Source organism: Gekko japonicus, unplaced genomic scaffold, assembly GCF_001447785.1.
Source record: "Gekko japonicus isolate JY-2015 unplaced genomic scaffold, Gekko_japonicus_V1.1 scaffold228, whole genome shotgun sequence".
In the NCBI taxonomy this organism is placed as follows: Eukaryota; Metazoa; Chordata; class Lepidosauria; order Squamata; family Gekkonidae; genus Gekko; species Gekko japonicus.
In genome coordinates, this window is record NW_015163609.1 from 1,131,390 (window position 1) to 1,144,806 (window position 13,417).

Below are 13,417 nucleotides of genomic sequence, written 5' to 3' on the forward strand. Positions count from 1 at the left end.
CCTACTTCTTTGCTTGCATCAACAGAGCTAGGTTCTCAAACTCTTTTCTACTCAATTAATGTCAAAGAAAGAATTTTGTGCGTGGCAGACAATGCTCCCTCTAAGCTGTGGAGTCTTGTGAGCAAAAATTCTACTTTGTGAGTTACTGGCATTAAAGTTGTGATCAAGCGATTTGGCTACTGTATAAATTAGTTTGTTCTGGAGCCATCCTTCCTGAGCTTAGACAAAAATATGTGAGCCGAAAGCTAAAAAACAGTGTGCTAGCTCACACTAATTCAGCCTTTGCTGACCTGAGCAGTCAACTGAGTGTGGGATGCATAGAAAGGAGGATTTCTATATCCCTATAATCAACAAAAGTGAGACTTTATCCTAAGTCAAGGTACACGTCAGGGGCCTTCCTAACAGACATTAGAAACATGGCACCATAGAACAGACTAGAGCAGGGATATCAAACGTGCAGCCTGTGGGCCAAATCCAGCCCACGCAGGGCTCAGAGCCAGCCCCCAAGCAATTTCCTTCTCCTGCTTCCTTTTCCAGGGCTGCTACTGCACCCGCACCCTAGCTTGCTTTATTCCTAGCTCCCTCAATGGCTCTTTGCTTCCTGTTTCCTGTTTCCTGTTTCCTGCCTCTTGCCTCTCTCTCTCTCTCTCTCTCTCTCTCTCTCTCTCTCTCTCTCTCTCTCTCACACACACACACACACACACACACACACACAGACAGACAGACAGACAGACAGACAGATAGATAGATAGATAGATAGATAGATAGATAGAACTTTGTGGCTGGTGTGTGCTGGAGAGATATAAACACAAGCCTCTCCCCTCACTCCCTCACTCTCTCACACACACTCATTCACACAGAGATAGAGAGACTATGTCCTCTGACTAGCACAATGTACACTGAGGAAATTATTTTGGCTTATTCTGAAAGGGTTTTTTAAAAAAAAGATTGGATTTCTCTGTTTCTATCTGGATTTATTTTTTTTCAAAAAGACCCTGATTAAGAATTAGAACATATGGATTGGTCCTTATATCTTGGAGAGTGGAGTGATTTCAGATGCCAAATGATAATAGCACACATTGGTAATGAAACAAGAAAACTAGGTCTCAGTTCAGTCCAGGAGGATGCATTGTCTTGAGCGTCATTATCAATTGCAATTCAGCAGTCTTTCTTTCTAATCTCCCTTTGAAATTCCTTTGTAAGAACACTGCTACTCAGGTCAGCAACTGAATGTTGTGGTTTCTAATGTCAGACTTATGTCCATTTATTCTTTGCATCCTCCTGGACTGAATCCTCCTGGATGGAACTGAGACCTAGGTTTCCCGTCTCATTACCAACACTGGTATCTCCATGCCTACTACCCCTCTGCATATCACACCTAATCCAATCAAACCTACTATTGTCATTCACCTGCTATTGCCATTCAACATCTGAAATCACCTTTATAGAGTTTTATCTCTTGTACCTCATGTTACATTTTATGGCATGCCCAACAAAGTGACATTTCTATCAGATCTGGCTCTCGTAACAAATCAGTTTGACACCTCTAGACTAGAGTCTAGATTTCAAACATGCCAGGTCCAAACCTTAAGCAGATAACTGTACTGGGTGTTATGCTACAGTTTGCTTATAAGCTTAACCTGTCACTCTGTAGTAACTGAATAATCTAGTTACTGGAGCACCTACACAGTCAGTAAAGATGCTCATTGATTTGAGTGATTGAGTCTATTTTTAAAACATTCCATCAGACTCCAAAAGCTATATATTCAATACTAAGGCATCAGCTAAATGGAAATTTAAAGTTCTTTTGCAGACAGTTAAAAGAACTGTGTTGCTTTGACTCAAGGGGCCTTTTCTCTAACTTGTGTGAACACTCTGGGGTGCAGCATGGAAAGTCCTTGTTCACACAATAGATGTTGCAGCTGAGCACTTTCTGAAATGATGTCTGAGAACCATAAAAACATTATCATTCCGTCTCCCAGGGCTAAGAAACGTCTATGTACATTAGGGCTTCTTTCTTCCTTCTTCCCCCCCATTCACTTCAAAATTGACATAGTTCAGAAATCTTGCTGTATGTCTCAACTCTGGGTTATGTCAGGACAATGTGGTAACCATGACACTGAAATTCTGGTGTATAATAACAATAAAATGGGTCCTCCTACAGTAGTTGCAACAACAAGTAGCAGAATCAAGAAAACATCTTCAGATGGCAGATAAATTATGGGTGTACATATAGTGGAAGGAGTGGCAGATACTGAGATAACAGTTCAGCTTTCTGTCTCCAACTCACTCCATAAAACCCCAAGGCCATAAGTGAGGAGCAGCATCTACCTCTGTGCTTTGCAGTGTCTGTGCCTCGAGAAGGGTTATTCTTCCTCAGCCCCTCCATCACATCTTGGATCCGCCAGATCTCCTTTTGGATTTGTCGATTGAGCATTTCATTCTGAAAAGTCCAAAGCACCAGAAATTATAGCAGCTCCACGTTTTTAAGGAAAGAAGCTGCTATCTGCTTTTGCTCCTGTGTTAAGCTTCCCCCATGTTTACACCTTGACACGATGCCCAGAGAAAAGTAGTTCAACAAAGAAGAGAAGAGAAAAAACAGAGAAAACAGGGATCTTTGAAGGAAGAAAAGGGGGAGAACTGAAATATGAGGTAGGGTGCAGTGAGAACTGTAGGCAAGAAAAAAGAAAAAGAGAATAAGAGATAAATGATAAACTTGGGGCAGCAGAGAGAAGAGGGGAATAGAATGGGAAGCAAAACATTTTAGTATGCAGAGATTTGTTGTGATTCAGAGAAAAGAGTGCAAAAAGAAAGGTGAAATTTCTGAAGATGGGCTAAAAAATGTAACAAAAACAATTTCCCATTAATAATGTAGTGATGCAGCCCTCTTAAACTCATAAAGGTGTAAAAGAGGCCCTTAGAATGACTTGAGTTATGCATTCCTAACCTAATCCTTGAGTGGTCTTTCTTTACTCTAGATTTAACCCATGGTCTCCAAAGACATTGTGCCGTTTAACTTTGAGCAGTTACCAGGGAAACTGATCAGCAGCAGTTTGGAGTAGTGGTTTGGTGTGCGGACTCTAATCTCGCAGAACCGGGTTTGATTCCCCACTTCTCCACTTGCACCTGCTGATGTGACCTTGGTAGGGTTGCCAAGTCTATCTTCACTGGGAGCGGGGGGCTCCCGGCCGGCGTCTTGTGCGAGTGTGCGCGCGCCGCACACACATCACCTGGAAGTGACGGGAGGACACCAGGCACGCTGAGGGCGGGGCCACGGCCATACAAGGGAAAACTCTATGGTTTTCCCTTGTATGGCCGTGGCCCTGCCCTCAGCATGCCTGGCGTGCCCGCATCACTTCCGGGTGATGCGCACGTCGGAGTGGAGTTCCCCCTGGGGCCTGATCCGGCGGCGCCGGGGAACGGGCCTCTGGGGCAGGGGTTTCCCCGCCCCCTGGGGGGACTTGGGATCCCTAGACCTTGGGTCAGTTACAAGCTCTGGCACACCTGTTCCTGAAAGAGCAGTTTGCGTCAGAGTTCTCTCAGCCCCACCCACCTCACAGGGTGTCTGTTGTGGGGAGGGGAAGGGAAAGGAGTTTGTAAGCTGCTCTGAGACTCCAAGTAAAGGACGGGGTATAAATCCAATCTCTTCTTCTTCTCTCAGTGAAGCAGCTGAAGCAGTTTTAAATGCTTCTTGCAAGTATCTGTGGCTGTGGGAGTCTCTGGGTGCAGGACCGCAAAGAGAAATGTTATGTGTCAATCTGACAGGTTCTGCTGTGGTCCCTAAAATCACAGCAATGCTTTTTGGAGCAGCTGCTGCCACAACAGAATATATCCATATAGCCCTGGTTCACTGCCTCTGCTCACACATTACATTTCTCCAGGCAACCTCTTACTCAGGAAGGGAAGAACAGAAAAAAACAGCCAGCTGGCATGCACATATCAGCCCAAAGAGCTTTAGAAATGAGGGACTAGATCCAGGAGAACAATGCATTTTATTTAGAAAATAGGTTAAAAAAACACCAGGAATGTTGCTTAGCAGCCCAAGAATATAAGTTACATATTACATGAAGCCTTTGTAGCTCTTTGAATGCAAAAACTGATTTTTGAAAAACAAAACAGATTTCTGACTCACACGGTGGAGATGACTTGCAATCGTGTAGGCAGTGTGTGCAAGATGCACACATATTAAGGGGACAGGAATATGTCCTGGAAAACTACTTTATCCCTCCCTCGAGGTGTCCAGCTTATTATTAATGGCCTTCACTCACCTATATTTCTCTTCCTACCACATTACTATTTCTACCCCAGTATATCAAATCCTATAAAATTAACTCAGAGCAAAGCATGCAACATGACATATTTATGCAAAAATATGCTAATTTGTATAAACTGCTGCTGACTTGCATGACATAGCGAGTGCAGAATTTGATCCCCCCCCTTTTTAGCATGGAGTTTAAACAGTCCTGCATATAATCCACAGGACAGGATAAACAAACAGGCAAGTGTCTTTGGTGTTCTACTTTTCAAGAGACTTGTATTCAGATCTAGATGTTCTGCTGCATCTCACTACATTTGGGAGGTATTCTTCTTGTAAGACTTTCAGTTGTGACCCTGGTTTTTTTGAGCGTTCAGTGCAGGAAATCAAGATTGAAATTAGAAATGTGTGTGGAGAGCCAGTGTTCCGTAGTGGGTAGAGTGTTGGACTAGGAGCTGGGGAACCTGGGGTCACATTCTCACTCTGCCATGGACACTTGTTGGGTGATCTTGGGCCAGTCACACACAATGTTCCCTCTAAGCTGAGTTAGGGTGAGCTAGCTCATAGTTCTTTAGCCTCTGGCTCACACATTTTTGTCCTAACTCAGGAAAGATGGCTCCAAAGGAGACTGATTTATGCGGCAGCCAAACCGCTCGCTCACAACTTGAATGCCAGTAGCTCACAAAGTAGCATTTTTGCTCACAAGACTCCACAGCTTAGAGGGAACATTGGTCACACACCTCTCAGCCAAACCTCCCTCACAGAGTTGTAGTGAGGACAGAATGGAGGAAAGGAGAAAGAGAAACTGCTTTAGGTCCCCACTGGGGAGAAAGGTGGGGTATAAATGAAGTAAATAAAATTAATAGACAAACCAGGAGTGAAATCATTACAATGGGAGTTAGGATACATACAAGCACAGCCTTATCATCATTTAACGCAAGTGACCAGACTGAGCCCATCATCTTTCCTGATAAAGCACAAACACAGCCTGCTCTTTCTACCATTACAATCAGTTAGTTCCATCAGCAGCTAGAAAGGCTCCTGCCCTCCATTTGGTGGAGTCACTCAGGCATCCTGAACTGATTGTTTATACCAGTTAGGAACAGATGCTGGATATTCTCCAGCAGTGGAAGATTTCAGATGCTGCCACAGTGCAAGCAGAAGTAGCATATCTTGAGATCAACCCTTTTTTCCATGCCAAGATTTCTGTCCGCAGCTCTGCCAGAATAACCATCCTTAAACAGAACTCAAATCGCCATGCAATTGTTATCCAAACAATGGATCTTTCCCAATGAAGAGTAATCTCTTTTGTAATACTCCTAGATAAGAGCAGTTGCCTGCTGAATATAGCAGTGGTACAGCAAGGATGGAAGGTGTAGAACTCCATTGGGCATGCATAAAAAGCTGATTGCACTATGCTGTACTGTTACTGTACTGCTGAAAAGCCATGAATGGGTTAGCAAACAGATGAAAAGTTCATCAAAAATTGTTTGTCTGATCATGACTGGTGAACAGGTTCTGAGCTGAAGTGGTGGATGTTCCAGCACCCCTAGGCCTAACTAAATCAGATGCCAGGAGACCTGTGATCAAATATTCCCAGTGTTGTATTTTTTAAATAGAAATAATAGTGACACAGAACTGCAATTTAGATTTGGGCTGTGAGCAAGGGAGAAGAGTTTTTCTGCTGCAGGTAGTTCTGTCAGTTGAAACTGACCTCCTTACACTGTGGATAGAATGTCAAACTAGAATCTGGGACACTCAGGTTCGAATTCCCACTAAGCCACAGAAGCTTGTTGGGTATCCTTGGACCAGCCTCTCTCTCTCTCTTGGTCTTAGCCTAGCCTCCCTCACAGGGTTGTTGTGAGGATAAAATGGAGCAGAGGAGAATGGTGTAAGCTGCTTTGGGTCCCCACTGGGGAGAAAGGCAGGGTAGAAATGAAGTAAACATGTAAATAAATAAATGCACAATCACATGCTTTTATTGGCGTTGGAAAGAAAAGTACAGGCTGCCCATTTTCTTTCCTTCCATAGCCAGTAACAGTGTGTGTGTGTGTGTGTGTGTGTGTGTGTGTGTGTGTGGAAGGGGGGCTCAATTGGCAAAACCATAAAGGAATAGAAGAATTAAGCACCCTCCCCCTCACATAATTGCCATCTGAAATCAGGGCTCTGGACAGCTGCTGTTTTGAAAACCACTGGGAAGATCCAGTCATGGATCTCCTAGCTTCTCATTTATTTAGACCCTACAGCTGCAATTATAAGCACATTTAGAATAAATAGTGAAATTAAAGGAAACGCAAGGTAAACAGTGTGCTTAAGATGGAGTTATAAATATATTCCATTGGTCAGCAGAGCATGTGGTACATTCCTCATGTGACTGTTCTATTTCAGATACATATGCTGGTGAGGGGGAGTGCTTGAACGAAAGCACAGCTATGTCAAAATCTTCAAGTATATGCAAAGGTAGCACAGTAGGGAGAACCTTTCTGCCTCTCTGAAGTGCTAGCCTTGCATGTGAGGGCTACTTCGAACAGCTCCTCTTATGCATTCCTAATGTGGTGCAGCCTGTACTGTGTGCCCTACTTAGTGCTTGAACTGGCTTTAAGAGTTAATTCAGAGAGTGGCATCTCCCACTCCTGGTTCAGTGGGGAGCACAGGTTCACTTTGCCTGGGATACTCTTGCACAGTGAGTACAAAAAATAAAAATAAAAATCAGCAATGCAGACCACAAGCCCTGCAACAGGGACCAGTAGGTAGGGAAGGTTGTTGTAACCTTAGAACCCTCTGCTGATCAACAGAATTGAAAAAACAAAACACAGAGGGCTGTTTAGACAAGCCCTGAGGACCAAAGGAGCCCCCTCCCCTGACCCAACTCCAGTTGACAATGTGTGTGTGTGTGGGTGGGTGGGTGTGGGGAGACAACATGAAGGAAAGAGCCAATTGCTTCTGCCTAATTTAACTTAGCAAATAAATAGTAAGAGCAGAAGTTTTCTTTTCACACTAAATACACACACAAAAGAGTCTCACAGAAGCCCGAGAGTCACTTGAATGCGTGGAGTCTGGAGACATAAACCAACCTCAGAGCAGCTAAGGAAAACAATGGCTTCATTCACTGAGACAGCAAGAAGGTCAAGTGTCATTTACACAGGAAGGAAAGCAAGGATTAGACATCGTTATTCTGTCTGGTGTCAATGATACATGACAGGACACAGATAGCCTGTCCAGGAGGGCCAAACTCTGTTTAATTCTGACTGGGATGTCTTCTCCATCTCACAATCTGCCTTTGCAGCAAGGCACCAGAGGCAGTCACTGGTAAAAAAAGGCTGGAAGTTGAACTGAACGATGTCTGCAAAATGTTTGCAATGTTTCCAAGGCTAGTAAAACATCACTTTAGCCATTTGCATCTGATACATGATGAGTAGCCTGCTCTCCAACACTAGCCTTTTTCACTGGACTTACCTCCAAACCAGAGAGGTTAGCAACAATAAGGATCATAGTGGAATTTTTAAAAAAGATGTTACAACCCACAGTGTGACTGTAGAATTTCTCTGGCTGTTTTAAAATACAGGTTATTTCAGCCAGAGGGGGGAAAGGGGGGTTCATAAGTGCCTAGCAGAGTTTGGGTTAAGCAGAGTGGGATTTATTCTGTGATAGGACAGAAAGCAAAGAAGGGAAGAAAGCTGTATACAGAATCTAGTGGGGGGGGGCAGGTGGGAAATTTGAGGCTATTAATACTGTATAAAAAATTATCAGCCGTCCAACAGCCTAAAAGTATCAAGGCTGAACTCAGTTATGTGGCATACAGAAGTAGACATCAGGAGGAGTAACCACTCCCAAAGCTAATGCGGGGCTTCTGTATTAATAGTGGCTGTAAAACAGAGCAGCTCAGGCTTGTTGCCTTTCTCCTTGTGCATTCCTACCTGTTATTTATACAAGTAATTAAGTGAGGGGTTGCCGTTAGACATGCAAGTGACCAACTCTGCATACAACTGTCATCTGCATGCATAACAAGTGCAAGTGGCCATGGGAGCATTCCCCAAAATTGAATGTTCACATGCACGTTCTCTGAAATCAGGCTCTGACATTTTTTGTGAATCCATAAAAACTAATACAACCCAGTGATTAGAATTTATATAACATAAGGTTTATAAGCAGTGGCTTAATTTTACACCAGGGGAACTACATTGGGTGCAGATGGTCTTATTTTCTGTCAACAAACAGAGAAGAATAGTGGAATAGAATGTTCCCATCAAAGAGTCCAGAATCCTTTGTCCTCCCCGTGTGTATGTTAAGTTCTGTGTGGGATTCTCTAAAATTCCCTTCAGACTTTGCTAATTTGAAGGCTCCATTCTCTCACCTGGATGTCCAAGTTCAGCTGTTCCCACAGGTCATCATGCAAGGCTGACACCTCACCCTCCAGGTTCTCATATTCTATGGTGCTGTTGGCCAATGCCTGTGGGGATTTGCAAACAGTCCCATCAAGATACCCGCATACTCACAAACTCCTACACTGAGTGTCCCTGGAGTGCAGCAGAACTAATATAAAACAATCAATCTATAAATCGTCCATTTGGCAGTGGGTAAAACCTTGTCAGAAATGAGATCTATGTTGTCTCCCAATCAATGTACTTGGGAACACAAGGAAAAATCCTCTAATGCTCCCTTTGTCCTTACTGCACACTGGAGACATGCTTAGTTCAAACTGGCATGAAATCTGTGTGTCTAGGAAAACTAATGGAGAAGTAACAGAAATAGGAAATCATTCAAAGTGAAATAAGCAAGACATTTCATCCAGTTCTTTTAATGTGCTGTTGAACACAGCAAATTCATGTCATGCACTCATGAAGCCAAGAAGTTTACTTTGGGTGCACTGCTTTAGCACTTTCCCATGGAAGGGAGTTTCCTTTTCTCTCACTCTTACATAGAAGCAAAAGAAAGAAGAGATTTGACAATGCTGAACCAGCAAACATGCCTCTCTTCCAGTCTTCCACACCAACTCTTCCTTGGCACATGCAGTGCCCATCCTGGCAAAGCAGGCAACCCATGCAGGCTCAGATGGAAGTGTGAAGCTCCAGTGGTGTAGCTCATGCTGTTGCAGAAGCACTAAATACAGTGCAGCAAATCCCATGCACAGCCCAAAGGGAGGCCCATGCTTGCACTATTCTGTCATGGCTTCAGAGGCTAAGCTGTGCTCTCTATTCCCTTTAAAAAACCTGCTTATTGGACAAAGCTAAGCATGGTAATGGGTGACTGGATGGATCAGATCTACATAGGTCACAGAAGCCAAGTGTGCCTACATGTCCTTTCCCCACTCTCCCAGCAATGGTCTTTGATCCCTGTTGGTTTCTGGGTCTTTGTGAGAGAAAGCAGGTAGGGATGTCTTAGATACAGGTAGCTTTTTGATTACCGTGCTGGCTTGGGACAGCTCCACTCGGATATTGATCAGCTGGTTCTGGAGGGATTCCTTCTTGTGCAACAGCTTTTCAGGGTAGGCTGGTTGGCTCCCAAACATTTCTAGCTCCTGGTGTGTTCCCATTAGTGCGCTCTCTAGACTCTCCTAAACCATAAGAATAGGAGACAATTTCTTAAGATGCTGGCTCAGAAGGTAACCCAGGACTCAAAAGTCTTAGATGCAGTTCTGTGCTCTAGTTCATATTCCTCTTCTAACTTTAGGCATTCTATTATTCTGAGTCTCAATCCCCATGCCTTTAAAATGTGGGGATTATCTCTTTCCCTGTCTCGCTCAAAGGAAAGTAGGGTAAAGTCTCTGAATTTTTAAATATACGACAGGGCTGAAGGATGACAGTGAGCAGACAGAACTGAATTTATATCTCCACCCAGAAATACAATGCAATCTTCAGCTACAGCAACTAGAAATGTTTGTAGAGAAGCAGTATAGCACTGAACTGAGAGATCACCCTGAGATTTGAAAGCCCTACTCTCACTACCTGTACGGAAGAACCCATTTTAGCCTCTCTGCTTCCAGGAAATATTTGCCTTGAAGATGACAACCTCATTACGAAGGCCATTGCTAAGCAAAAGCATTTTTCAGCCATGTAATGAGTTTCTATATCAGAAGGAGTCAAGGAATCTGGGCTCATTCAGGGTAGCAGAAAGCATCTTGTACATCTTGTTAGTCTGTCCTGTGATTTCTGTCCCTTACCTTCTCTGCACGAAGTTGCTGCACCAGCCTCTCCTGTTCCCTCATCACTTTGTTTTGCTCGCAGAGCTTTCCCAGGAGCTTCTGCCATGGAATAAGAAGAGATAAAAGATGAGCTGCCTGGCACAGAGGACCCACCGTAAGATAGTATTCATCTGATTTGATGGTTGTCAACCAAGCCTCCAGCCAGAGTGCTGCCCTTGGCTTCAGGCATTCCACAATCAGACTAGCAGGGCGGGGTGGCAGACTCACAAACAACGACACCAGCATGAGACACACAGATTTGAGTACGAGGGAAGGATGCGACAGGAAAGGCAGCACAGGACTGGTGATCAGTGGTGTGACCAAGGGACCCTGCAGATCCACTAGGAGAAAAGATGCTCGTCTAATGATAGTAAGAGAAATGGAAAAAGGCATAACCTCCAAGGAAAAGAGGATGGGCAGGTGGCGGCAGGAGGGGAGATGGAGTGGGCAGGCGGGCAACAGCGAGGGAGAGGTGTTCTTACGTCTGTATCTTGCTCGCTTATCTTGTAGGTGTGCAGCGTCTCTCTATAAGCTTCAGGGAAGTGAGACACCTGCAAAAACAGGAACAAGTCACTGCTGCTCTCTCTTGAAATTAACATGTCATGACAAACGCCTGGGGAAATCTGCTGTGTAAAAAAAAGTTCAGATCCTACAACCCAGCCTCTTAATGTCTTCTATCAAGTCTTTCTCTTAAGCAACATTTGCAAGATGGGATCACTGAAGGGAAAGACAGACATGGCCTTGCAACTGTGTCACAATCCTACTCCATCGTTCCCATGGATCCATCCAGCCCAAGCAGACCACTGGCTGTCTTTTAAAATCAGCTATCTTGTATCTTATCAAGAGGAGAGGCCGCTCTGCTCCTTTGCTATCTGCATAAAAGGGAGCAGTCAAGCTGATAAGAAATATTTTTTTTAAAAAAAAGGACAACTGCTTAGTTTTATGAACAAATCAGTACATACGTATTAGACATGCAACTGTCGTTACAGCTTGACAGGCAATTATACAACCCAATGGTACTGTAAATAGCCGCTCAAATTCACAATCACAGCAAAAGCAATTGTGAGTAGATTTAAAGATGTTTCCCCACAAATTCAGGCTGATGCACCGTGAGGTAGAGGCCTTACCACATGATAGTCACTAGGGTGCAAAAGGGCTATACCATGTAACTTGTTATCATACACAATTAATCGATATACAAAGTTAATATCATGGAGCACACAAGACCAAGAGGAACTCCTGCTGGGCTTTGTAGGTCTAATATAGCAGTGGCTATTATGCATATGCAGTGCAGTCCCAGGCACATCTCTTTTCATGCCAAACAAGAACAAAATATCCAGGATGGCACTATAAGAGGGTGGCTGATGATGCACAAGTAGTCAGAATCAAGAGGTCAGGACAGGATGAAGGCCGGCCTAGTGAAAAGGAACAGATATCATTTTCAGCAAAAGACACTGCACTGAACCCCAAAGAGGAAGGCCTTCTGAGGCTGCAAAACCAGCCCTCCACATGCTATTCCCAGTTGATTGGCTCAGCTGAATTCCCAAGTTGCCCAAGAAGCACAGGCTGATACTTCACAAGACACAGCCGTGTTGTGGTTAGATTTGAGGTTCTTCACACAATGTCCAGCACCCCAGCTTAACAGCAACCACCACCATTTTACACACAGGAAAACTAATGCAGAGAAAAAGCCGGGACTAAAGGTAACTCAAGTCTGGTACTCATCCGCATTGGCTTTTGCTGTGAATTGTTAAAACTAAAACTGACCATTGCATAATTTCCCTCCAGAACTGGGATGCTGCCGTACTTACCCAGAAGGGGTATACGAGTATCACAGGAGAGCCCTGATTAACATGGATGTGATGCAGCACAGAAGAGAGGCACCACATCAGAACCATTTATTGTTACAAAGCAAACCACTACTGTATGATAACACAATAGGAGAAAATAAGTTCTTAATTTCTTGCATGAACTAACGAAGGGCACCTTGCTAATGTGAGAACACTAATATGGGAGGAATCTCATCGTGAAAATGAAGTGCCATACTCCAGATACCGTATTTTCCGGCGTATAAGATGACTGGGCGTATAAGACGACCCCCAACTTTTCCAGTTAAAATATAGAGTTTGGGATATACTTGCCCAGAGACTGTATTTACCGGCGTATAAGACGACCCCCCCCCCATTTCTGAGAAGATTTCCCTGGGTTAAAAAGTAGGATTATACACCAGAAAATACAGTAAGTATTAGCTATAACATTACCCCTGTTCCTATCATCAAACACACATAAGCTAAATGAACAGAAGGTAGGAAGCAGGACTGTACTTGCTGGTCCCATCCCCCAACCTCCGCGTGTTCATTTGAATAGAGTCATATGCATGTAGGTCCTTCAATGGAATCAGGAATTACGAAAAAGCAGGATTCTGATAATATGCTTGTATGCACGTGGGTCTCTGTTCATTACTTTAGTTAAGCCCTCAGCTAGGTGATTTGTTTGACACAAGTCAGGTTGGGAATCCCCCAACCTGACTCGTAGTCACATACAACACTGAGGAACTAAAGTTCTGAAGCACTCCAAGGCTCAGTTTGGCTTGGGAGCACACAGGTGGAGGAAGGGCTTCCGGCTTCCCTCCTGCAGCATTTTCCATGAATCCCTACGGCTAGCATTTCAAAGGCACACCCAGAAGTAATGTCACAGCATCTGCAACATTGTAGGCATTCTCCCAGTCTCTATGGTTACCATAGAGACTGGGGGAATTCCTGAAGTGTTGTGGACATTATCACGTCACTTCCAGTTACTTACCCAGATGTAAAATTATGGTGTTCTTTTTCTCTTCCTTTTGCTCCACCAATCCAGTGCAAGGGATGAAGCGTGGGAGCAGGGGGTTGCCTTGCACAGAAAGGAACCTGGTAAGTCTAACCAACAGCTGAAACCCACTGCCCCCCTGCACTGTGCTCCTCAGTTGAAATGGCCTTGGGGGG

General features: G+C 44.1%; 1 protein-coding gene across 1 annotated transcript in view; it reads right to left on the minus strand.

Moving 5' to 3' along the window:
* PLEKHA6 (pleckstrin homology domain containing A6) overlaps window positions 1-13,417 on the minus strand; it is a 69,733-nt gene that overhangs the window by 20,693 nt on the left and 35,623 nt on the right. Inside the window, exons 10-14 of the mRNA XM_015407318.1 lie at window positions 10,919-10,987; window positions 10,416-10,496; window positions 9,660-9,809; window positions 8,610-8,705; window positions 2,332-2,443 (exon numbers count right to left, since the gene is read on the minus strand). Coding sequence (XP_015262804.1) covers window positions 2,332-2,443; window positions 8,610-8,705; window positions 9,660-9,809; window positions 10,416-10,496; window positions 10,919-10,987 — 508 coding nt within the window. The remainder of the gene's footprint in view (window positions 1-2,331; window positions 2,444-8,609; window positions 8,706-9,659; window positions 9,810-10,415; window positions 10,497-10,918; window positions 10,988-13,417) is intronic.